Below are 23,739 nucleotides of genomic sequence, written 5' to 3'. Positions count from 1 at the left end.
AACAATCAGCAACCAATCGAATAGACAGAAGTATTAAGATAGAACATGATCGAATGTAAAATGCTGTCGCAAATCTCGTCACGTGCCACACCGACGCAGGACCTCTGAAGAGGGGAAGATAGAGGGAATGGAAGGAAAACAGAAGGACAGAAGGCCACCTGCTCCTATCTCTGTCCAGTCCAGTCATCCTGCCTGCCCCCTGACTACCTGTATGACTACCTCCCCACCTCCATCCCACTTCCCCCAACATTCCTCTCACAGCAACCCTGCACATCCCCTGCATTTCTTCTCCAATACCCTACCCCACCACCCACAACCTTCAGTGATCAGCCCACCTGCCTCTCTCTCACAACAAATCAGGCAAGGAGAGCACATTTAGGAGGATCAAAGTGAGAAAGGCTGTGAGTTTGGATGGCATCCTAGCCTGGGAATACCCAAACGAACTTTCAGCAAATTTGGGATTTGCTCTGCAGGTCTGTCTGGCCAAGAGGCCATTGAAGCCAACAAAACATTTCCAATGTTCCTAAAACACGGGCATGCAAATACAATTGCTAATCCGGCATGGACGTGCATTTCTTTGGAATCGAGTAAACAACTGCATTTCAAACCTTCATTTACAAGATTGCTACACTTTTGAAACTATTTGGTAAGAGTTTAATGTACCAATTTCAGTTTAATTTCACTGCTAGTTACGCCCCCTGCTGGAAGTCGTAAGTCAATGAACCTTTTCCAGACCTACTCCCAATTGTACAATTGTGAAGGTCTGGGTGTTCCCAGGCTAATGGCATCCACTTAAGGCTTTTGAAATCCTGTGTCGATCAGCCGCTCAGGAAAGTTGGACCTGAGCCTGAAGCCAGCAGTGTCACAGGGGTGTAAAACATTTAGCATGATACCACACACCAAGGCCCTAACACACCAAGGCCCTACCAGCTGACCGGTTGCACTGACATTTCAATTAAAGGGACACCAGGCAACGTTTTTGTGTTAATTAATCATCTTCGTAAGTTGGTATATAGTTAAATGACTCATTACAGGGCAAATGAAGACTCTCTCGCCCGTCCCTACTGCCTGTAGGAAGAATATCCCGCTTGCAAGTTCGGTGTATCTGACCCGCCGACCTTCAGTCTCACAAAGTCTCAGACTTAGCAAGAAGCAGGATCAGTTTACATCCTGCATCCCCAGCACAGAGGCAGACTAACGAAACGCTAGCGATTGTTGCAAACGTGTGTATAATAGCAGAGCCGACCAAGAAGCAGCGAAAACCCTTGATGGAAGATGCAAAGAAAAGGAAAAGAGCTTCAGACCGAGCAAGGTTCGCACACGTATCGACACGTACAGACGCTAGGGGGAGCTTCGTAGAGAAAAAGCATCAGGCTTGCCTGGTGTCCCTTTAATGTATACCCTGGAGGTGGTCCTAGTCCATATCCATCCCCTAGTGAGATCCTCAAGATCCTGAACATCCTGGAAATGAGATGAGATGGTGAAATCTGACAAGTGCTGTTCACCTAAATAAAAAAAATTTACCGGTTGATGTCCTCATGATACCTCCCTGAAATAAGTTTTTGCACGTTGGGATTTCTGCTTCTGTGTTTACAGCATCCAGTGTTGCATTCCACTTTAAAGCTTGTTATTATGACCGCCGCTAGCGAAGCGGTCATATAGGGATTGTCAACGTTTTTTTTTTTTTTGTTTTTTTTTCCCGTCATCTACTTCCTGAAATTTTGGTCAACGATACCTGGGGCACCGAAACACCGGGGCACATGAAATTTGGTGGGTATGTAGCCCCACTAGACTTTTACGGAAAAATTTCGTTTGGTCCCCGGGGGCCACTCCCCCTCCGCGCTGGGCCCCCCGAAACCCTAAAAATGCAGTTTTTCCTAAATAACTACCTGAACCGTGGCACCGAGGATGAAGACATTTTTATGGTATGTTGGTCTCAAGGGCCCACATCAACCTAGCCCATAATCACTCATTTGTGATTTGCACCCCCCCGGTAAAAAATGAAAATGCAATATCATTCTGCTTTAATCGCCCTTCTCTTCAGTTGAGACGTTCAGAACTGCACCAAATTTTATGTGTATGATTAACCTGACATTCTCTGGGGGTATGCCAAGTTTCGTAGAATTTCATCCATGGGGGGGTCTAAAAAATTAAGTTATGTGTACATTTAGTGACTGTACACTCATTGGCCTGTAGATGGTGGTGCACACATATACACACGCACACACACACACAGGCACGTATACCATCAGTATCGGCAATTAGAACGGCCGATACATAATTACAAATTCTGTAGGATTAAAGGAAACCCAAATATTCATCATAATAATAATTTGGCTGCATTTCCAGTATTGGCGTCACGTAGTCGTTTGTCCACTAGATGGCGCATCGTTGCAGTGAGACGTAATTTTGTTGGAAGTTAATCTAAAGTGGGTTGGAAAGACACTATGCTTCCTACAAGGACAAGACAGTAGGCTACAGTAGTTTACCGCAGAGAACGTCTAAGGGTAGGATGATTTCTGCATGACATGTAATTCCCATTTCCTCTTGAAGCCGAAATAAATCTGAGAATGTTTATCGGACATGCTTGTTTTTTACTGCAGGTAGGCTACGTTAATCCTATCAATAGCAGAATGTAGGTAAAATAATGTTACCATTAGCATGGTTGAGTGATGGATAAACCATAAATGCGTTTATAGGCTACCAAGCAAATTGATAACAGCAGTAATTGTATCTTTCGACTGTCATCTCATTTGCTTATGACCAGCTTAGGCTACTAACAGGAGCTAAGTGAGTTAGCCACAATACGTTCGCTACGTGATGTTTTTTTTAATGGAAAATATATAGGCTACCTGAAAGATCTATGATGCATCCTAAACACCAGGCTGGGACATTTCTGACATTTTATTGGTCTCAAAAAGCATCTGAGTCAACGTTCATTCCCAAACACCCATATAGGCTACTTCAATCCTCTATTTTCAAAGGTGATTCAAGTAAGGAAGAGCATGGCTCAAAGTAAAGTAACGGAAACTACATAAATTCGTCAAAGAGAATAATTTGTGTCAACTCGCCGCAATGTAGATTTATTAACGCACCCGTGATGATCTACATCTCCATTTAAACCAGATGTTTTAGAGCGCACGTTGAGATGCATTCAGGGCAGGGCTGTACCTACACATATTTGTTGCACGTGCTACAAAAATCATTCTTTGCGATGGATGATTTAGTACCAACGTTACACCGGTCAGATACAGTTTTGCTTATGGCTATACCGTGAGACTGAGGCGCTTTTTGTTTGTTCGAAGTGCGTGTTTAGGGTGTGAGAGGGGAGTCGATGTGCTTTGATTCCAGCTTGGTAGTTGTAGTCTATGCGATTAAAAAACACGTGTGTGTGAAGTATCCAAACAATGATAACGCTTTCATTATGGCTGCTTTAGCCACAGACTTTGAGCTACTGTACAGTGGGTTGGGTTCCATTTAGAAGTGTCCACTTCATTCGCCCTTTCGGTGATTCAGCTACTTGAAATGTATTACTACTGATATGCAAAACTATTAACTTTTCGCAAAGAGGTGGCAGCTTGATACTGTAAGGTGTAAGCCATTGGTTCCAAAGGAGATTTTATTTGGGTCGCCAGCATAGCCTAGTGACAATTTGTGTTGTGTAATAGGCCTAGCATAGGGCCTACCTTATATAGCTTATAGTTTGTTAACAGTCACGGTTTTGTCATAACTCCCTCTATGCATTTTTGCATTTACAATAGCTCTGAAACCGGGGGGCGAACACGTCGCCAGTGCGTGGATATCTCAATCGCAAAATTAAACAATATTTCTATCGGGCGCCTACCATGGACTAGGCTGGGTGAAAATCAAAAGATTGCGCCAAAAATTGAGCTTGGTTTGGCGAAAGCCAGACTAACCATGGACCTCATAGTTGCAAAATGCAAGGGAACATGAATCAGCATATTATTTGCACAAACAATAACGGACAGTAGCTCTTCAACTTTGCCCGTTAAAATGTGTATACAGTCTCGCAACGCATTTCATTAAGGCCCTTTTGGACATGTCAGTTATTTGCACCACTGGGTAAAACGGCATTTTGTTTTAGACTACTGGTATTTAATTTGTGCATTGACAATAAAGCTGAATATCATATGAACTAGATGACTAAACTTATGCATATGTAGAAGAAGAAACATTCACAAAAATCCGTGACATGACCTCTCTTCTTGATAGCTGTTGAAAACTGCATGGAACTGACAGGGATTGTTTTGTTTAATAATAAATAAATAAATACATTATGCTGCTACCTTCTGCTTTTCCCAAATACAATGTAGCCTACAGGTGTACCTTTCATCAGTCTAGTTGCAATGGATGAACTGCCCTACTTGTGATTGTATAGAGATTTTAAAGGTGTTATAACAATGCTGCAAATTTTTTGGCCCAGAAACAAATCTATTCACCTTTGCAGCGCCAGTAGGCTACTTTGTGTGCGGAAACAAGTATACACAAAAGTTTCAAGAGTGGGGGATGGAGTAGAAGATGGAGACAAATTCATTAATATGATTTATTTTCGCGGAATGGATGTACAGGACTGAGCGGCGGTCATATTTTGTACCGCTATGCGGTACATCTAGTTATGCTTGTTACTATGACTGTCTACCCCTCCCCATCAAGTTGGCCTACACTCTGTTACACGCTTGTTATTTTGTAACAACATTTATTAGCAGCCAGATATTTCACATCGAATACATTAGGGGGGGACGACTACGTTTAAGAATGATCAGGCTACAACGGAAATCAGGAGAATGATTCCTCTTTGTTTCATGATCATCATTCATGAATTGAATTGGAGAATTTGTACTTTTACTTTATAGCCTAAAACACTTGTTGCAATTTGACAAACATAGCGGTATTAAATAGCACAGATCTAACGTCCAATTAGAAATCAACATTAAAAATCAACAAACAACATTATTCTCGTGACTTTTGCTGGATGACTGCCGCTGGCTGCCCAATCCAGCTAATCAGAGGTTGCACTGTCGGTGGCGCCTGCGTCTTTTAGGTTGTCCAATAGTCAGCCAATTGGAATAAAGTATAGTCAGGATTGTCCAATGAGAACGTCGTATGGTAAGAAGTGCATTGCGCTCTTTGCGGCGAAAACGTGAGGTCGGTGGCGAGCTTGTGAACATTAGTGAAGTTACAAGGTACAGTAAAATTATACATTTTTATTGGCAACGCACTAAAAAAAGAAAGATCAACAGTGTCTGATATAACTTTACTTTGTTTTGGAAACGTTTCAGGACGCTTGTCCTTTAGATCATTGATGCTGTCACAACGTGACAATCTCCATGTGCCCGAGGTTTTCATGCGGGCATTTAATAGAATAACGGCGGGTGGTGTAACGAGGAAAAGTTATGTATGTCTGTTGATTACGATAAGATTAACACCAGAATCACCGTTGTCTTGTTGGGTGACAGTATAACTAATTTGTAGCAAAGTTGTATAGGTGTCGGACAACTTGTAACGTTACTCGGGGTTAGCAAAGACTGAGATGTACACTAACGCTAACATAAGATATTTAGCTTACCACGCAACTTTAAAGTTGTATTTTGTGATCATTTGACTTAAATACTAAGATGTCTAACTGTATAATAAACTATCTATGATATGACCTTAACACTTTATTCCACGAAAAGTCAGCCAATCGAGAATGGCTGCCTTTCTAGTTAGCAGTTGTCTGGTTGGTTAAAGCTTCTTGTATCGATATTTCAAGCCAGATATGTAACCAGCTCATGTTCTCCACTGGAACAGCTGTCATTAGGCTACTGTGTGTTACTCAGTTGACGTTAGTACGCTAGAAGTCTGCTTTGTACTTTAACTATTGTCATGATCTACACACACGGACCGTCATAATGCTGTTATCTTTCTTGTGGTCATATAACGTTACATTTGGGGCTGGCTAAACAGCTCTTATTAAACGACTATGGACAACGTGATACTTGTTAGATACTAAACACATTTTCAGAGTTTTTCACTGTAGAAAGCCTACATTTCTGCGATTTTCTTGAGCAGCTGTTGCATCACTCCAACTTGGCTGTGGTGTTGTGGCCTAGAAAGTGTCAAATAGCGACACAGAAGTCACAAGGGGTTGCAGTGTGAAGTGCGATTCCCGTGCAGACTTGTGTTTTGTTTTCACAGTGGAAGGGGATAAACTTAAAAATGGATGGGAAAAAAGGTGATGGTAAAGGTAACTTACTTACTTATTTATTTATTTATTTATTATTTCTTGTGTAAAACAACTTTGATCTGTAATGACCAACGGAACTCTAAAATATGTTATGTGAGGCAAAACCACTGGATGATTAATGTGTTAAGCGCAATTAGTGAAAGGATCTTGGCAAGCATGAAGATGTTAAGGCCTTGAGGCCACAAGGTTAGACAAGAGTAAGCCTTACTGAACACGTCAGTAATTCAGAAGCATGTCCGTTTAAGAACTTGAGTAATCTGTATTCTTTGCATCATTTGATTGGCGATTCAATCAATGTGTTGTTGCCTTGACAGGTAAGGCTGAGCTGATTATGGCAGCTGATAGACCTGAAGGGTTTCCCCCTATTGAGAGGTAAGGAAAATGTGACATATCAGACTATTTCATTCCCTTACTGTTTTGCATAAAGGATAAGCCGAGTAATTGCTCTTTAAGATTTGGTATGTGATCAAACCTAGTTTGATTCCAGTCTGGTTATAAAATTGCGAGCAGCACAGCAGTAAATGCATAGGCTCTCTATGATCCTGAGATAGATTTGAGATCTTTCTTGCCATTCAACATGTGCTTCTTCATTTGAGTTGTGCTGACATGTTCTCTACCCCTGTGTTGGTCCTCTCTCCCCTCAGCATTCTCCCCAAGGCGGTGAAGAGGAGGGTCCACGCCCTGAAGAGGCTGCAGCTCCAGAGTGCTCACATCGAGGCCAAGTTCTACGAGGAAGTCCACGAGCTGGAGAGAAAGTACGCCGCCCTCTACCAGCCTCTGTTCGACAAGGTAGCCGCCCACCTGCCCCACCACTGATCTCAGTTCAGTCAAAGTCCTTTTAGGCAAGTCCCTCCACTCGGCGGCCATATAGCAACGCTTTTTGGGCACTCATCGGGCATCCTATTCAGCAGAAATGCGCGTGAGCAAGGCTTCATGACACCAATCTTGCTCCAGCGGCGAGTTCACAACACATGATTGGGAAGATGTCTTCACAACACAACATGTGATTGGCTCAATGTATTCACATCACACCACATGATTGGCTCAATGTATTCACATGTCGACGTTTTGCCGAGGAAGGGGTGGGATATGTGTAGACAACAGCCATATTGGCGTTACAAACTAACCCCATGCATTTCTATGGAGAATTTGAGTTCTGTGTCTCCTCATTAGAAAGTCTCTGGTTCAGTCTCGCACCCTCTTCTCTGCTGCTGACTGCATCCCTAACAGAGTTCTCTTAACATGGAGAGCATGGGTGGGCTACTTCATGTAGAATAGAAGCTGTCCCATGGCTTTGCTGCAAATATGGATAGGCCTATTTCAAGGCAAGGCCATTAGTCTTAACAGGGAGGCTGCACCACACACATAACTGAAGCGTTCCATTTGCAGAGCGTATGTTGCAACTGTTAGCTTCTACTGTAATCAATGGAACTGGCTACAACAGATGTGATAGCGGTACGTACACTCGAAAAAATTAGACCAGTCCTCTAAAACTATTTTCACGCTCTGCAAATGGAGCGCTTCACATGCATGCCCAGCGTGGCCTGGCTGTGATGCACGTGAGTGCTGCCTCTCCCGTGGGGTTTCCAGTGCGGCCGAGGCAACACTCCAGTGCTACATTTCCCTACCCCATCTCTTACGAGTAGCCAGCTGCTCTCCGTTCAAGCTCGGCAATTTCCAGTGAAGGGGACAAGTGGTCCAACCACAAACCAACAGGAGGAACTATGAAGTCACAGCGCTAGAGTAGCGTCTCTGGTCTGTCTGTCTGTCTGGCCGTGCAGTACTGATACTGATGAAGCGAAGTAATGCTGTAAAAATCGGGTGTGTAAAGTAAACAAGGAGAGCGATGAAAATAACCCCCCCCTGATGTTATTCTCCATAGCTGCATAACCCTGATGTTATTCTCCATAGCTGCATAACTGAGTGCTCTTCCTGTGGAAAGAAAAGCAATTTGTATAGAGCACTGGTAAAATGTGAGAGTATCACAAAGTTGACGTTGCTCGCCACGGCTGTGGAATCAGTTGCCTCGAGACAATAAAAATGCTCCCTCCATCTTTGTTTTTAAGTCGAGACTCAAAACCCACCTTTTTAACTTATCCTTCCCAGCTTCCTAACCCTCTGTCTGTTGCCCTGTCTGTAACTCTGTACATGTCTTCTGTTGTTGATGTTGAGTCATTGTTGCTGTTGATCTGTGTCGGTCTGCTGTTGCTGGTCTCATTGTAATTCATTGTTTACTTATTTTTACTTTATTTTATTTTGTACAGCACTTTGGTCAGTGAAAGCTGTGTTTAAATGTGCTCTATAAAATATTTTACTTAATTACTTATATACTTTGTCTGTCCCAAACCTGACATGCCGGTTGTTTTCATGTGTTTGTTTTAGCACATTTCTTCCTTTGTCTATAGTGCTTTATTGGTTCACATTGTGGAATGCCTTTCCATGTCTGAGAAGTGAAAGGCACTGGTGGTTTATTGTGTGTGTGTGTGGGTGCGCTCATTTGATATTAAAGGTCTTTGTGCCTGTACATGCGTGGGTGTGTGTGTGTATGCGCGTGTGTGTGTGCGCGTGTGTGTGTGTGTGTGTGTGTTTTCACTAAGATTAAGATTAACTGATGTCTTGATTTTGTGTGCACCAGAGACGAAGTGTGGTGTCCGGAGCAGTGGAACCCACTGATGAAGAGTGTGAATGGCACAGTGACAGAGAGGAAGATGAAGATCTCACTGTGAGGATGATTCTTTTCCAATTTGTATAATTATGAATTATTTACTTGCACCTTACTTGTGTAAATTCTGTCAAAAGCTTGTGTAGCCTACTCTAAATGCCATATGGTTACTTCAAAGTGCACATAGTGAACTGTAGATGTGTGACCTCAGCTCAGCCAACCCCTACATGTATAGCATGTCTGTTTTTAGTGTAGCTAAAATGTAGAATTGTAGAAACTGCGCAATGAGCAATTCACCCTCAGACACTGGCAGTTCCTGAAATAGATAGTGTCATGTCTTCATCTTCTCGATCGCCAAGCTTCCTGTATCTAATGTGTCCGTGTGTTTGCTGTGTGTTCCTCAGGAGGGACTCAAGAAGAAGGCTGTGCTGGAGGATAAGAGTGAGGCTGGAGACGCCCCTAAGGGCATCCCAGAGTTCTGGCTCACCATCTTCCGGAATGTTCCCATGCTCGGCGAGATGATGCAGGTCAGCTTCAGCCCCAGGCCATGCTGATCTGGGCTTTTCTATTTTATTTTTTTTACACCCAGGTGCGCAGAGAGGTCAGAGGTCAGCGAGGTGATGGAGTAAGAACGGGGGAAACAGGTTCAAGGTTATAAAAAGAGCTGATAAGTGATGATTCACTTTACTTTTTGTGAGTTTGACATTTGTGATGCTTTTGTTGAAGTAATCTTCAAGCATCAGTGTCTGAAATAGAAAATATGTATCAGAAGGCTCTAGATTATTCTGAATAGGTTGCGTCCTACAGGTAATGCTATAAAAATCAGACGTGAAGAGACAGTACAATTCATTGTCATCAAACTATGATGGCTAAATTTCATTGTAGTCATGTTTAGAATAATTTATGTTGCATAGTGCTCTCTCCCATAAGATTCCATCCTCCTTCTCAACAGGAACACGATGAACCTATCCTGAAGCATTTGCAGGACATCACTGTGAAGTTTTCTGAACCTGGACAGCCAATGGTCAGTAGTTCTTTGAATTATAACAGGGTTATTTGGTCATTGCTTATTTTTTGATGAGTATTTGAAATGTGTCTTCTTGTTTGTCGCTAGCTATTCACGGAATGTGTAGAAAAAGTCATTTTATGTCTAAGTCGGTCTAAGTAAACTTAACTAAAAAAGGTGTTGAGCTAATGCTTGTCCCTCTTCTCTTAACAGAGCTTCACCCTGGAGTTCCACTTTGAGCCCAATAGTTATTTCAGCAACACAGTCCTCACCAAGCTGTACAAGATGAAAGCTGAGCCGGATGAGGCGGACCCCTTCTCCTTCGAGGGCACTGAGATAGTGGACTGCGAAGGGTAAGAAATGGTGTTGAGCTCATGTTTAGTTGTTTAGGTGTTAATGCACTGAGATAGTAGACTGTGAATGGTAAGAAACCGTGTTGAGCTAATGTTTAGTTGTTTAAATGTTTAGGTGTTGAGCTAATGCACTGAGATAGTAGACTGTGAATGGTAAGAAACGGTGTTGAGCTAATGTTTAGTTGTTTAGATGTTTAGGTGCTGAGCTATTGCACCTCCGATCAGGGGTGCCGTCACTTGTCTGAAAGTAGTATTGCCCAATTTTTTGCCAAGCCCAATGGGGGAGCATGTTTGCATGAACATCAATAGAGGATGGATAGCCTGCGTAGGTAGTTACACTGATAATATTCAGCAGTAAAGGAAGCAATACGCAACAGGGAGGGTGTGCATACAATATGCCTACACATGGTTTTAAAAACACTACCGTTGCAGTTTTTATGTTACTGTAGCTGTAGTTTTTAATCCTTCTTTACTACATTTGGATTAGTTGCCTGATGGGTAAAGAGAACAAGAAATGGAGAAACATCAACGCGATGCCTTGGTAACATTATTAGGTTGGGTTTTGTAGTTAGGCTACTGCAAATTTAACACCCCAGTTTCTATGAAACTGGAAACAATTGAACCAGGAGACTTTGTCACAAGAACAGAGAAGATGTCTCAAAGCCCATTAGATAACATTACTGTGGTTTAGCTTTGTATGGCAGTAGCCAAATATTTGTTTAGACTAGGCTGGCGTTACACTGACACAACGTAACTGAATTCGCGGCCAACATGAAATCCATAACTTTTTGATCAAGTTTTAATTGTGTCAACCACAAATAATTCCGCTACTTTTTAATAATATCCGATAACTAATTCAATATTGATTTATTGCTTAGCCTACTTCAACACCGTTGACTGCACCTCAAACTTCAACGAAGATGAATTGCCATTGCTGTTGCTGTGCTGAAGAGACGTGAAAATGAATAACGCAATGTAACACAACACACACCCCGCTTCTCTTCTCACACGTCAGTCACTGAAATGAACGCAACACAGAACCCGCTTCTCTTGCATCAGTCTCTGACAGTAGAATAAATACATCGGGAAAAACATTTTGATGATGAGCGCAGCGCTGCAGCTGTTTGTGACGTTCGCGTGCACCATAACTTTCTCGTAAATATGCAGTGACGTCAGTGTCCAGTAACACCTACGGCCGCAACGGTTACAGGCGCCTGCCCATGACAATACCTGATTCTACACCCCATCCCAAATCCAGTTGTTTTTTGTCTCTCTACTCTCGGAATGTCCCCAAAACAAAAGAAACCAATGCAGGGTTTAAAAAAAAGAAAAGAAAAATGTATTGTCTTGCAATGCAGTAACTGTGTGTGTGTGTATGCTGCTAATGCTATTTTATATGTTTCTATTTATTCTTTTTAAAATTATATTTTTATAGACTCATGAATGATGCACTGACAGGAAAGCACTTTAAATGTCGTTGTACTTGTGACAATGACAATAAAGACCTATTCTTCTATTCTATTCTTCTGTTCTTCTTGCTGCAGATGCCAGATCAGCTGGCAGAAAGGCAAAGACGTGACGATGAAGATCATGAAGAAGAAGCAGAAGCACAAGGGCAGAGGCACAGTGCGTACCGTCACCAAGCAGATCCCCCAGGACTCCTTCTTCAACTTCTTCAGCCCCGTGAAGGGTAAGGCCTCAGGCATCCTCTGGGCCTCACATACGCATCCAAGCTTCTGTAGGACCACATAAACATGTACATTGCCCTATTTATTTATTTATTTATTTATTGATTGATTGATTGATTGTTTGTTTTGCCCTGTGAAGGGTAAGGCCTGAGGCATCCTCTGGGCCTCACATGCCTGCACATATCCAAGCATCCAAGCTTCTGTAGGACCACATAAACATGTACATTGCCCTATTTATTTATTTATTTATTTATTTATTTATTTATTTATTTATTTATTGATTGATTGATTGATTGATTGATTGTTTGTTTTGCCCTGTGAAGGGTAAGGCCTGAGGCATCCTCTGGGCCTCACATGCCTGCACATATCCAAGCATCCAAGCTTCTGTAGGACCACATAAACATGTACATTGCCCTATTTATTTATTTATTTATTTATTTATTTATTTATTGATTGATTGATTGTTTGTTTTGCCCTGTGAAGGGTAAGGCCTGAGGCATCCTCTGGGCCTCACATGCCTGCACATATCCAAGCATCCAAGCTTCTGTAGGACCACATAAACATGTACATTGCCCTATTTATTTATTATGACCGCCGCTAGCGAAGCTAGCGAAGCGGTCATATAGGGATTGTCAAAGTTTTTTTTTTTTTTTTTTTTTTTCCCCCGTCATCTACTTCCTGAAATTTTGGTCAACGATACCCGGGGCACCGAAACACCGGGGCACATGAAATTTGGTGGGTATGTAGCCCCACTAGACTTTTACGGAAAAATTTCGTTTGGTCCCCGGGGGCCACTCCCCCTCCGCGCTGGGCCCCCCGAAACCCAAAAAATGCAGTTTTTCCTAAATAACTACCTGAACCGTGGCACCGAGGATGAAGAAATTTTTATGGTATGTTGGTCTCAAGGGCCCACATCAACTTAGCCCATAATCACTCATTTGTGATTTGCACCCCCCCGGTAAAAAATGAAAATGCAATATCATTCTGCTTTAATCGCCCCTCTCTTCAGTAAAGACGTTCAGAACTGCACCAAATTTTATGTGTATGATTAACCTGACATTCTATGGGGGTATGCCAAGTTTCGTAGAATTTCATCCATGGGGGGGTCTAAAAAATTAAGTTATGTGTACATTTAGTGACTCTACACTCATTGGCCTGTAGATGGTGGTGCACACATATACACATGCACACACACACACAGGCACCCACATACTATCGGTATTAGAACGGCTGATACATAATTACAAATTCAGTAGGATTAAAAGAAAGCCAAAAATAAATATTCATCATCATCATCATGGCTGCATTTCCAGTATTGGCGATAAGTAGTCGTTTGTCCACTAGATGGCGCATCGTTGCAGTGAGACGTAATTTTGTTGGAAGTTAATCTAAAGTGGGTTAGAAAGACACTATGCTTCCTACAAGGACAAGACTGTAGGCTACAGTAGTTTACCGCAGAGAACGTCTAAGGGTAGGATGATTTCTGCATGAAATGTAATTCCCATTTCCTCTTGAAGCCGAAATAAATCTGAGAATGTTTATCGGACATGCTTGTTTTTTACTGCAGGTAGGCTACGTTAATCCTATCAATAGCAGAACGTAGGTAAAATAATGTTACCGTTAGCATGGTTGAGTGATGGAGGCCAATTTGATTATTGATGTATTTGTAGAAAACCATAAATGCGTTTATAGGCTACCAAGCAAATCGATAACAGCACTAATTGTATCTTTCGACTGTCATCTCATTTGCTTATGACCATAACCTAGGCTACTAACAGGAGCTAAGTGAGTTAGCCACAACACGTTCGCTACGTGATGGTTTTTTAATGGAAAATATATAGGCCTAGGCTACCTGAAAGATAACCTGTCTATGATCCCGTGATGATCTACATCTCCATTTAAACCAGATGTTTTAGAGCGCACGTTGAGATGTATTCAGGGCAGGGCTGTACCTACACATATTTGTTGCACGTGCTACAAAAATCATTCTTTGCGATGGATGATTTAGTACCAACGTTACACCGGTCAGATACAGTTTTGCCTATGGCTATTCCGTGAGACTGAGGCGCTTTTTGTTTGTTCGAAGTGCGTGTTTAGGGTGTGAGAGGGGAGTCGATGTGCTTTGATTCCAGCTTGGTAGTTGTAGTCTATGCGATTAAAAAACACGTGTGTGTGAAGTATCCAAACAATGATAACGCTTTCATTATGGCTGCTTTAGCCACAGACCTTGAGTTACTGTACAGTGGGTTGGGTTCCATTTAGAAGTGTCCACTTCATTCGCCCTTTCCGTGATTCACAGCTACGTGAAATGTATTACTACTGATATGCAAAACTATTAACTTTTCGCCAAGAGGTGGCAGCTTGATACTGTAAGGTGTAAGCCATTGGTTCCAACGGAGATTTTATTTGGGTCGCCAGCATAGCCTGGTGACAATTTGTGTTGTGTAATAGGCCTAGCATAGGGCCTACCTTATATAGCTTATAGTTTGTTAACAGTCACGGTTTTGTCATGCAATGTCTATGCATTTTTGCATTTAGAATAGCTCTAAAACCGGGGGGCGAACACGTCGCAGGGGGGGCGCCAGTGCGTGGATATCTCAATCGCAAAATTAAACAATATTTCTATCGGGCGCCTACCATGGACTAGGCTGGGTGAAAATCAAAAGATTGCGTCAAAAGATTGAGCTTAACCATGGACCTCATGGTTGCAAAATGCAAGGGAACATGAATCAGCATATTATTTGCACAAACAATAACGGAGAGTAGCTCTTCAACTTTGCCCGTTAAAATGTGTATGAACAGTCTCGCAACGCATTTCATGAAGGCCCTTTTGGACATGTCAGTTATTTGCACCACTGGGTAAAACGGCATTTTGTTTTAGACTACTGGTATTTAATTTGTGCATTGACAATAAAGCTGAATATAATTTGAACTAGATGACTAAACCTATGCATATGTAGAAGAAGAAACATTCACAAAAATCCATGACATGACCTCTCTTCTTGATAGCTGTTGAAAACTGCATGGAACTGACAGGGATTGTTTTAGTTTAATAATAAATAAATAAATACATTATGCTGCTACCTTCTGCTTTTCCCAAATACAATGTAGCCTACAGGTGTACCTTTCATCAGTCCAGTTGCAATGGATGGACTATGATGAACTGCCCTACTTGTGATTGTTTAGAGATTTTAAAGGTTTTATAACAATGTTACAGATTTTTTGGCCCAGAAACAAATCTATTCACCTTTGCAGCGCCAGTAGGCTACTTTGTTAGCGGAATGTGTGCAAACACACATTCCAAACAAGCATACACAAAAGTTTCAAGAGTGGGGGATGGAGTAGAAGATGGAGACAAATTCATTAATATGATTTATTTTCGCGGAATGGATGTGCAGGACTGAGCGGCGGTCATATTTTGTACCGCTACGCGGTACATCTAGTTTTTTGTTTGTTTATTGTTTGTAATCATTTATAGCGTGACATTACCCCAGACATTTGCATCACTTCATCTAGTCGATTCCTGTAAATGCACTATTTTAATGGGAATCAAACCATGGTTCGTTGGCTCATTATTCTACAACTGGTTGAGTTAAGGTATGTCCACACCGACCAATGATAAGGGAAGTGTCTCCGCAATATTCTTCTTGTTTGTGAATGAGATTTCTCAAATTCAATGAATTCTGATTGACTGTCAGGCTTCTTGTTCTCAAAATGGTTCTGAAATTGATCCCCTATGACCTTGTAGTTCATGTTGTGGTCATAATTAACTGTAACAATATTTCAACCTATAATTTGTACCGATAGCTTTACAGTTATCATTGGCAGAGTGGACAAGCCTTTACACAGAGACTGAATGTGTATCGAAGTTCAGTCAAACCTTTTGCTGCTGGAATGCCCTTTTGTACTTGGAGATTTTGCATGTCTGGCCTGTCGGTGACCTTTTTAAAGCTTGGTAGACTGTGATGGTCTTCCAAAAGCCTGATCATAATCTCTGCTCTTTACTGCACAGAGTCCAGTTGTTTTAAGTTCTTTTAAGATGTTGGTCATCACTAAGGTCACAGAGACTCGTCTGAAATGTACAGTAGTGGGCAGATTTTGGTTCCCAGTGTTTCTTATGGTGTTTTCACATTTAGTCCTTTTTAAAACAACCAATCTCAGTCCTCTAAAAGTGGACCAGAAAGTGGACCAAAGCAAAAAGGACTTTAAAGGAGTTTATTTTGTATTCACATTGTGATTTAATTTGAAAGGGGACCCGGGTCTCATTCAGGTGTATTGCAGCTCTGATGGGGCAGTTTTCTTCCTGTTCACACTATACCTTCTGTGGGGGTCTCGGCTATTACTGATTTGAATTGGGTCATGTATCGGAACTCCCCCTATTACCGTCGGTCCCGTATTTCTGCCGTCTTGCGTGTATGTGTCACTTAATATCCATTTCTATACAAACCAAGTAGGCGGATTCCTAAAGAAACGCAAGCACCCACACCATAGGTGTCTAAATTAGCTATGTACCAAAAATGACATTTTACCGTGACTCGAAGAGCTGTAAACAGTGTTGTAAGGCTGCGTGTACACAACCACTTGGAGCTCCAGTGGTATTTTAATTTCATGACGAGAATTCTCAGTCTAACACCGTTCATGTGCCGTTGAAACGGTGTAAATAGGCGACCCATCAGGCCAGCACTATAACTACGAGCGTGGTAAACAAAATCGGATATTTCTGTAGTAAATGCAGTAAATGCTCCCGTTAAGAACCAAACCAGATTTTGTTCAAGTCTACACACCTATGGCTACTGAAAAATGTAAGGTTCATTTAGCAAATGTTATTTTGAAGTGTTAAAAAACATCGTTGTTTTAGAATTTCTGAACAAAAGTGGTGATAATTGGGGGTGTTACGATAGTTGCTCTGGGTTAGTTATGTATTTTCATCATCATTCATTATTAGGTTCAAATCATTATCATAACCCATGATTGGTGTGGTGGTTTGTTTCATAAATATAGCCTATATATTTTTTTGGGTTTCAGAATCTGATCTGAAGTATTTGCATAGATCCTCTTGAACCGTCTATGGTTATTGTCAGTCAACACGCCAGCCAGTCACACTTTCTAATTCAGAGTGGTAGGCCTGCCCCACCTGGTAATTGTGACTATATCCTACAACCTATAAGCTCATGTCTAAAATGACAACTGAACAGCAGTCTGTTAACTGTGCTGCAGTCTCTCACGCATGTTTGCCACATGCTGAGTTCACTGATTTCTACATTGTCAGTGACCAATAGCTTGGATGAAAAGACTTTCATTAACGTGAATGTTAAGAACGCACTGCTTGGCTGTAGCCCATGGTTACAAATGTCTGTAGGCTATCATGGTTTTGTTAATGGGTTAACGATAATAGTTTTGCTAATTAACAATATGCCGTCTGTAGGCTATCATGGTTTTGTTAATGGGTTAACGATAATAGTTTTGATAATTAACAATATGCCGTCTGTAAGCTATCATGTTTTTGTTAAAGGGTTAACAATAATAGTTTTGATAATTAACAATATGCCTTGTCTTTTGGCAATGGCAAGTCAAGGAGGATTAAATAGGCTACAAGTGTTAAAAAGTGAACCTGGAGCACATTGTTCATGTAGAGGGCTGGGTTGCCCAAGCGCACGATGCATTGATAAGATTTTGAAAGTTTGGTTTCCCAACCGTTGATCGTTACTCTGTACTTCCGGCCTGTCTCTGAGAACCTCATATGACTCGTCTGTACAGTTCTTTTAAGTGTCACCTGTCACTGCGGTATTCTGAAGCGTTTTACAGGTTTGTTGTGAGCACCTTTTGATAGTTGCATTCTACAACTCCTCCACTAGAGGACAGCAGAGGTGTAGGGTTTTCATCTTGAGTTGCTATTTCAGCACCTCTCCATTGCCAAAAGGGGAGATAATACACTGACAAATGAAGGGGCGCCTTGGTGTTAGATGCGTGAACCAGCTTTTTGCCTGCACACACCCATACAATACCTCAGTAATAGTTTTAAGTTTTATTAAAATATTCAATGTTTAAAGCAACACAATGTTGTCCTTTTTACCTTAAAATTGTGGTTTCAGACTTGATCCCACTCTGACTGACTGAAACAAGGAGAATGGAGTCTCTGAGTTTGACAATGCACACCCAGAATGCCCTATAATGTTGTCGCGGTTACGAACATGACCCTTGTCGATTTTAGATGAATTTGGTATTTAGCATTAAATGTGTACCCAGGACACTAATATTTGACAAAAGAGGGAATTCCTACACCGTGTTTCCTTAAAAAAATATTTCAGAGATTTATTGAGAGATGACCAGATATGCTGATGTATGCATACAGTTACGGATCAGTGGTCTCTGTCTGTGGTCTTCAGCAGGTCAGATGAGAAGAAATGTGTGCAGTCAGCACAGCAGGTTAGACTTGCACACGTCTCTGACATCTCGGCCTTGTGTGTTAGTCAGCCATTACTGTGGTTAGAGGCTGTGGAGGCTTCAGAAGCCTGTCAGTGCCTGCTTAACTGCCTTTCCACGATCACGCTCGCCTGGACTAAACAGAGGGCCACAAGGAATACTGAGGGTTTCATGTAACATTGGTTAACTTTGAATAGAACGAGAGTTACTCCTCCTGATCTTATGCAAAGAACCTGGAGGTTTTGTTTACTTGCCAGCACAAAACTTTGTTCTGAGGACTATGAAAAGTTTCTTGCTATTTAGAGAAAAATAGCGGGATCATGTTGCAATGTAGGTTGTTAATGTATTAGCCATTTTTCAGATTAAGCAGCAATTTGTGTAAGTGCTACTGGAATATTGTAGTATGTAGTATAACTGTCTGTTATGTAGTTATAATTTTGCATTGGTTAGGGCAGTGGTAGTGTAGTGGCTAATGAGCTAGGCTAGCATGCAGTAACCTGAAAAGTTGTGGGTTCAATTCCTAGCTACCACCATTGTGTCCTTGAGCAAGGCACCTAGTCCCAAGTTGCTCTGGGGAGAATGGCCCTTGTAATTTAATTGGCATATGTTGCTGTGGATAAAAGTGTCTGCTGCATGAATAAATGTGTGGTTACTTATTAAGATTTAAAAAAAAATGTTATTATGTTGTCAAACTGACCGTAGTGGCAGGGCAATAGGAGCTGGTGATGCAGCCAGAGCCCTTGACCCAGCAGTGCTTGCAGTTATCACAAACCTCCAGTAGAGCACAGACAACCACTTCCTCACCGACAAACCTACTGCTCTATTGCGTTCAGTTATGTGTGTCTGTCTGGTCTCAGGCCTTAAAACCACATACCAACCACTTGGTATGTGTCGAGCTCGGAAGGTTTGAGCTGGTGCCTACCTAAGCGAAGGTATTCCATTGGAACGGCCCAGCCCACACCTTGATCTAAATCAGCACAGTCATTCAGGAAATGTGACCAGGCGTTGCTCTATTGGCTCAGGTATTGCCATTTAACCTTCACCAAGCTCATGTCTTACAAGAGGGCTGAAGAATGCAGCCCTGCCTGGTTAAACTGTGGGAAAGTCAGTGTGTGTGTGTGTGTGTGTGTGTGTGTGTGATAGAATGCCAGTAGGCTGCTCCCTCCTGTCACTCAAGCGGCCGGATGTGTGCACACTGCCGTGACCACAGTTTGTCTGAGTTGTTAATGGGTTGCTGCAGCGGTTTCCATGGCGGTCTCCTGTGAGGTGTGCCTCACCTGTGATTGGCTGGAGGTTTGGGAGTGATTCGCTCACCACCTTTCTGATGTCATCGCAGCCAGACCCGCTGCCAGCCCAATGGGGCTTTCAGAGTACAAGCAGAAACAGACATGTCCCAAACAATGTGGGGTTATTGTATACCGGTGAATTCTTTGAAGTCTGAAATCAGTCTAAGTCTGGTTAACTGCCAGTATAGTTTACTACTATGTAAAGCGACCTTGGGTTTGAGAAAGGCGCTATATAAAATAAACGTATTATTATTATTATAGTTGTATATCTTATATTTAAGGGTCCAAGGTTCAGGTTTGCTAACACCATAGTCCCCAGGTCAGTCCCCAGGAGGCACACACAATTATGAAATGTGTAACTTGCCTGAAGTGAAGTTACTTCGCTTTGGATAAAAGGTTTCATTAAATGAAAAAATACCATTGTCAATTTATTGATGCCAAAATCACTGAGACATTGATGGAATGTGTTATTATCAAATTATAAATAAGAAAATAGCATAAATAAATAGATATATAGGATATAAATAGTGTATGATAAATAGTAATAAATGTTAGGCTAATGGTGTTTTTCTCCCTCTCTCCTCTGTCCAGCAACTCCGGGAGACAGTGAAGTGGTGAGTCGGCCTCTTGTCGTTTGGTGGAAATAAATGGATGCCATCTGATGTACTTTACCAATACAAAGCATCAATCAGCTACTGCAGATCCAGATCATAACTTGCTGAATGTGAATTTTTGTTTGTCTTTTTTTTACGCTGTCTTAGGATGAGGAGTTGGACTTCACCCTCGCTGCAGATTTTGAAGTGGGCCATTTCTTCCGTGAGAGAATAGTCCCAAGAGCAGTGCTGTACTTCACTGGCGAAGCCATGGAAGAGGAGATGAGCGTATGTTTCCAGCTTCTGTGTGTCTTACTCGCACTCGATACACACACTCGATACACACACTGTGCTCTGCGTTCATCTCTTACACACACTCGATATACACACTTGAATTTCCCCTAGGGATCAATAAAGTGTCTGTCTGTCTGTCTGTCTGTCTGTCTGTCTGTCTGTCTGTCTGTCTGTCTGTCTGTCTGTCTGTCTGTCTGTCTGTCTGTCTGTCTGTCTGTCTGTCTGTCTGTCTGTCTGTCTGTCTGTCTGTGCGTTCGTTCATCTCAGTCAGGATTCATGTATTAAAAAAAAACTTTTATTGTCCATCACATGATAGAAAATTGGGTAGGGTTAGGCAATAACATTTAGACAATAGGAAATGCATAATAGTTATAAAATACCTGTAATACGCTAATTGCTTTAACTTAAATGTGAGATGTATTGTGAGCTTTGTACTGAACACAGTGCGCTTTCTCCTGCAGATGGACGAAGAGGAGTATGAGGAAGGTGATGAGGTGAGTGGGCTGCGCTCACTGGTGGCATTAAGAGTCGGTTAATATGAAATCCGCATAACTCCGTCTCCTGTGTTTTAGGAGCAAGAGGAAGAAGGTGATGAAGAGGACGACGATGACTATGAGCCCAAGGTAAATTGACACACATGGGCACAGAGTGTGTTGGTGTTATTAACGCTGTCTGTTGGGAGTGTGTGTAAATAGAGCAGACGATTAGGACTCTCATATACTCTGGCACTGATCCAGAGGCGTTGTGTTCTGTTTGGGTTTGAAAATAATTAATCCAATGCCTTGTGTAGCGGAATGTGACCTTTTTTCAAATTTGTCCTAACACACACACACACACACACACACACACACACACACACATTCACTCTCACTCACTCACACACACCCAAATATAACACACCCAACACATGCTCTCACACATCTACACCCATATATGCATAGACACACACACACTCACACGCCACACACCACACACACGCGCAATCTCTCTCTCACTCACTCTCACTCACACACACATACACACACACACACACACACACACACACACACACACACACACACACACTCTCTCTCTCTCTCTCTCTCACACTCACACGCGCGTGCGCACAGTGGAGATGACGACTCAGAAATCACAGCATAATTGCATGTTGGTACCTGCTTGACATTTGTGCTCTTTTTGTTTGTTCCCCTCCCTGCAGGCGTAGTCCTCTCTCCCTTCATGCGCTTCTAGGTAAGGGAGACGGGGGGATGGCGTCCTGGCCCATCCTCTCTCAGGCTTTTTGTTCTTCCTCTCATATGTGTCTCTTCTGCTTGACTTCTGACAGTTCCCAACCTCCACCCCTGCCACACACACACACACACACACACACACACACACACACACACACACACACCTGCTGTACCCGAGAAACACAGAGTGAGTTTGTTTTAGTCAAGTGGGAATCTACGCGCTGACAATTGATTCCTGACTGTGGTCACTGGTTCACATTGGTTAAAGGGTATTTAGTGAGGCGATATTTGCTCACTGTACAAAGTGAAATTCACCTGCTGAGCGAAACTCCCAGAGAGCCGTAATCCCCTACTTGGTGTGTGATGTTCCACACGTCCCCGTGGTGATGCAGCATCACGGCTGACTCACTCTGTCTCTCTCGCTTCCCACCCCCGTCTCTGTTCCCCTTGCTGATGCAGGAGGAGAATCCATTCAAGGTGTGTGCTTGATTGAATTCACCAGCCACCACTGGGGGTTGTCCGATAACATTTTCACTTTTCTCGTTGGCCTGATCTCTTCCTCTCTCACTCTCTCTCCCTTCACTGACACACTTCACTGCTTCCTCTCATCCCATATCCCTCTCTGCTCCTTCTCTGCAACTCTTTCTCCATCTCCATGCGTTTTGTCTGTGTCGCTCTCTCCTACCTGCGCAGACAGACGAGCCCCCGCCTGCTGAGTGCAAGCAGCAGTAAGGTGGGGATTGGACTGGTGAGCTGTCCATCAAACTGGCCCCCCTCCCCCTGATCCAGCAGGATATCGTACTTCCACAGGAGGAGGTCCCTACCAACTGCCCTAAAATCAAATGTAACAGCAAAACACTGTTCAGAAATATGTATTTGTGACTTTGTGTCAATATTTATGTTAATTGATTGTTGTTTTCTGTCTTTATATGATGTGCTTTTGTACAAAAGGTGACCTTGTATTCAAGCCCACCATCCATAGTTTGCGCTACAGCTGTCTTGTCATGAAGAGCCGATGTGCCACTGGGATTTACAGTCAAATGACCACTTTAATGTTTAGGGATGGGAAAACCGTCCAGTGAAATCCCTCCGTTTCACACACGTCTCTCTCTCAGGGTCTTTTACAGCAGTTCTGACAGAACTGACCCCAAAGATGGCTCCAGATTTGCCAGTGTCTCCCATTCTGTGTCTGTGCCACAGTGTCTATTTAAAGAAACTAGTTTTTTGAGTCGTTTCCTCTGTCAGTGCTGGTGGCCATCAGGTGGCTAAAGTATGCCATGAAAAGACAAGTCCGCTGGTGTTGCCTTGCCAATTTGTATCTTTTAAATAACAAAGATAGGTTGGAGTGGTTTTCGAATTGTACTGTATTTGTATGTTTTCTTGTTTGCTTTTTTTGTAGTATTTTTTTTTAAACACATTCATTCATTGTAGATGTGTCAGAGTTGTGAGAAGTTTTGACACGTTTGAGGGCAACATTTTTTCAGCCAAGATGTGCCATCTGGGCACATCGGTGCCGTCGTCGTCGTCATCAACATCACCACTATGATGTTTTGACTTCATCCTGCACTGGAGAGCATTGCGGAGATGAGACCCCGTGACCACCTGTGTCTGTCCAACATTCAGAAATAACACGCTGCAGTAGGAGACCTGGAGGTCACCTCACGATGCACGTTGACCGCGGGCTGCCAACTTTTGTTACCACGCTTGGGGTGGTGAATTCACTCATATGCACGTCTGCCTAAAACGCACAGTGACTTGGGGACAGTAGATCTGGCTTGTGGAGGAAAGTGGTTGGGCGGATCTCTTTATACCGTGACAAGCTCGTTTATGTCCATAAACTAGCAATGGCCTTAGTCGTTTATTCTCCGATTTGTTATGCAATGTTATTTTTTTAGTTTATACAGACTAGTCATAAAACTATATTCAATAAAGTTTAAATTTGTGCAAAACGTGCAAAA

General features: G+C 42.4%; 1 protein-coding gene across 3 annotated transcripts in view; it reads left to right on the top strand.

The window, feature by feature from the left end:
• Positions 1-23,739, top strand: part of nap1l4a (nucleosome assembly protein 1-like 4a) — a 25,442-nt gene extending 1,703 nt beyond the window's left edge. Inside the window, exons 1-16 of one of the 3 annotated variants that reach the window (XR_012983726.1) lie at positions 5,110-5,204; positions 6,199-6,247; positions 6,562-6,619; positions 6,892-7,036; positions 8,883-8,969; positions 9,314-9,436; positions 9,862-9,933; positions 10,129-10,268; positions 11,813-11,958; positions 20,257-20,279; positions 20,427-20,546; positions 21,014-21,046; positions 21,125-21,175; positions 21,751-21,782; positions 22,475-22,625; positions 23,266-23,739. Coding sequence is in view for 2 of the 3 variants with exons in the window: in XM_076271187.1 (XP_076127302.1) it covers positions 6,220-6,247; positions 6,562-6,619; positions 6,892-7,036; positions 8,883-8,969; positions 9,314-9,436; positions 9,862-9,933; positions 10,129-10,268; positions 11,813-11,958; positions 20,257-20,279; positions 20,427-20,546; positions 21,014-21,046; positions 21,125-21,175; positions 21,751-21,756 (1,032 nt within the window). In the remaining variant the exon portion in view is untranslated. Of the gene's footprint in view, positions 1-5,109; positions 5,205-6,198; positions 6,248-6,561; positions 6,620-6,891; positions 7,037-8,882; positions 8,970-9,313; positions 9,437-9,861; positions 9,934-10,128; positions 10,269-11,812; positions 11,959-20,256; positions 20,280-20,426; positions 20,547-21,013; positions 21,047-21,124; positions 21,176-21,750; positions 21,783-22,474 lie in introns of those variants that run through there. The other 2 variants (XM_076271175.1, XM_076271187.1) reach the window with 2 other exon arrangements.

This window comes from Alosa pseudoharengus, unplaced genomic scaffold (genome assembly GCF_046254945.1).
Source record: "Alosa pseudoharengus isolate Yale_2024_CS ecotype anadromous, Long Island Sound unplaced genomic scaffold, YU_APseudo_1.1 YU_APseudo_1.1_scf_10, whole genome shotgun sequence".
Lineage (NCBI taxonomy): Eukaryota > Metazoa > Chordata > Actinopteri > Clupeiformes > Clupeidae > Alosa > Alosa pseudoharengus.
This window is presented reverse-complemented; position numbering and strand designations above follow the sequence as displayed.